General features: G+C 42.4%; 1 protein-coding gene and 1 non-coding gene across 2 annotated transcripts in view; both read right to left on the bottom strand.

Annotated features, from left to right (window-relative positions):
* Positions 1-2,500, bottom strand: part of LOC143280117 (rhomboid-related protein 3-like) — a 31,792-nt gene that overhangs the window by 27,099 nt on the left and 2,193 nt on the right. The window contains exons 3-4 of the mRNA XM_076584671.1: positions 1,704-1,830; positions 455-478 (exon numbers count right to left, since the gene is read on the bottom strand). Of these exons, the coding sequence (XP_076440786.1) occupies positions 455-478; positions 1,704-1,830 (151 nt within the window). The remainder of the gene's footprint in view (positions 1-454; positions 479-1,703; positions 1,831-2,500) is intronic.
* Trnak-uuu (transfer RNA lysine (anticodon UUU)) lies at positions 789-861 on the bottom strand. Its single transcript has one exon. It is a non-coding gene; the product is annotated as a tRNA-Lys (tRNA).

Here is a 2,500-nt window from a genome sequence, read left to right as displayed (position 1 = left end):
ATCTGTTGACTGACAACAGACATGGAGACAGAGATAGCGAGAAAGAGACAGACAGACAGACAGACAGATGGACAGACAGACAGACGGAGAGAGAGAGACCGGGAGGGAGACAGAGAAAGAACAGAGAGAGGGGCACAGAAAGAGAGAGGCACAGAGAGAGAGAGAGGCACAGAGAGAGAGAGAGGCACAGAGAGAGACACACACACAGCGAGAGAGATAGAGGGGCACAGCGAGAGAGAGAGAGAGACAGAGACACAGAGAGAAAGAGACACAGAGAGAGGGGCACAGAGAGAGAGACAGAGACAGAGACAAAGAGAGACAGAGAGAGAGAGAGGCACAGAGAGAGGGGGGGAGGGAGGGAGTGAAGGAGGGATGAGGTGAAGGAAAGGCGAAAAACCAAGCAGGCCCAATGTCTTGTCTTTTTTTTTTCTTGTCTTTTTTTCTTTTCACTTACTTTGTCGAAGATGGGCTTGAAATGCTGAAACACACAACAACGGGAGCATTATTGTTGCACTTCAGCAAACAAACTAATATACTATGGCGTTACTTAACAGGAAGGGAAGGAGAAGATGGGGGCCCCACTTTCCCTACGACAAGCACTAAGACACAATCAACATGAATTCACTGCCACGATGACCTTAAAAGGCAGCTTCAGTTTCAGTTTCAGTAGCTCAAGGAGGCGTCACTGCGTTCGGACAAATCCATATACGCTACACCACATCTGCCAAGCAGATGCCTGACAAGCAGTGTAACCCAACGCGCTTAGTCAGGCCTTGAGAAAAGGGCAGCGCCCAATAGGGGACACGAACCCCTGACCCTCAGATTAAAAGTCTGATGCTCTACCGACTAAGCTAACCGGGCTGCTCTGCAAGACCTTTAACCTCAAGTAATTAGAACACAAAATAACCAAAAGTTCTACCGTGTCAAAAAAAAAAAAAAAAATAAAATAAAATAATAATAATAATAATCTGTGCTCGTGAAAAAGAAGCCTTCGAGCAAACGAAGCTGGCCATATATTATTTCTGAGTTGGAGAGTTGGACGAAGTGTGTGTGTGTTTTTATGGATGTTATCATCATCATCATCATCATCATCATCATTCTATCATCATCATCGGCATTATCATCATCATCATTATCATATGATCATCTTCACAATCATCGTCGTCGTCGTTGTCGTCGTCGTCATCATAAAACTCGTATCGCGTTAATAAAAACGATCTCTTTCACTCTCGTTCATTTCGTCAATTCTCTTGCTTTGTCTATTTTTTTTTTCTGTATTACATTAATAACTTCCTGACATTTGCAAAGCTCTTCTTCTTTGCTGCACTTGTTTCACATCAACAGCTCTCATACCCTCTTTCTCCCGCCTTTAAAAAAATATCATTGACAAATATTCCACTTGATACATCACGTTTTACTCTCTCTCTCTCTCTCACACACACACACACACACACACACACACACACACACACACACATGAGCATGCACGTGCACATACAGAGATTCAAATAAAATACATAATATTTTATCCGTTTGTCTGTTTACGGGTGTGTGCGGTGGTGGATACAATAACAATGCATGCACATTGAATCATAACTTCAACCCAACCCTACAAACAGATAGACACCACACACACACACACACACACACACACACACACACACACACACACACACACACAAAGAGAGAGGACTCTGCAGTACCTGGTCGAGGTCCTTCATAATAGTGGTGACCTCCGTGTTGAGCTCGCTCCAACTCTTGACGCTCAGCGTGCTGTAGGCGCTAGCACGCACGGGCCGGACAACCTCGCTCTCCACTGGCCGGTTGTACCTGGTGGATGTTCACATGGACACACACACACACACACACACACACACACACACACACACACACACATATATATATATATATATATATATATAATACACACACACACACATTTATTTATTATTATTATTAGTAGTAGTTTATTATTATTATCATTACTACTACCTTTTTTATATCATAATTATTATTTATTTATTTATTTATTTATTTGTTTATATAAGCTTATCTATTATTTATTCACCTTTTTTTTCTTTTCTTTTTTCTCAAGGCCTGACTAAGCGCGTTGGGTTACGCTGCTGGTCAGGCATCTGCTTGGCAGATGTGGTGTAGCGTATATGGATTTGTCCGAACGCAGTGACGCCTCCTTGAGCTACTGAAACTTAAACACACACACACACACACACACATATATATATATATATATATATATATATATATATATAACACGTCTATCTTCTGTCAGAGACTGAGACGTGTACCTGCTTTGATATTCACACACACACACACACACACACACACACATCTTCTTCTCCTCCTTCGTTCGTGGGCTGCAACTCCCATGTTCACGTACTTGTATATATATATACACGAGTGGGCTTTTACGTGTATGACCGTTTTTACCCCGCCATGCAGGCAGCCATACTCCGTTTTCGGGGGTACATATGTATGTGTA

Source organism: Babylonia areolata, chromosome 3, assembly GCF_041734735.1.
Source record: "Babylonia areolata isolate BAREFJ2019XMU chromosome 3, ASM4173473v1, whole genome shotgun sequence".
NCBI lineage: Eukaryota > Metazoa > Mollusca > Gastropoda > Neogastropoda > Buccinidae > Babylonia > Babylonia areolata.
The sequence above is the reverse complement of the archived record's forward strand: the minus strand, read 5'-3'. Positions and strand labels throughout refer to the sequence as shown.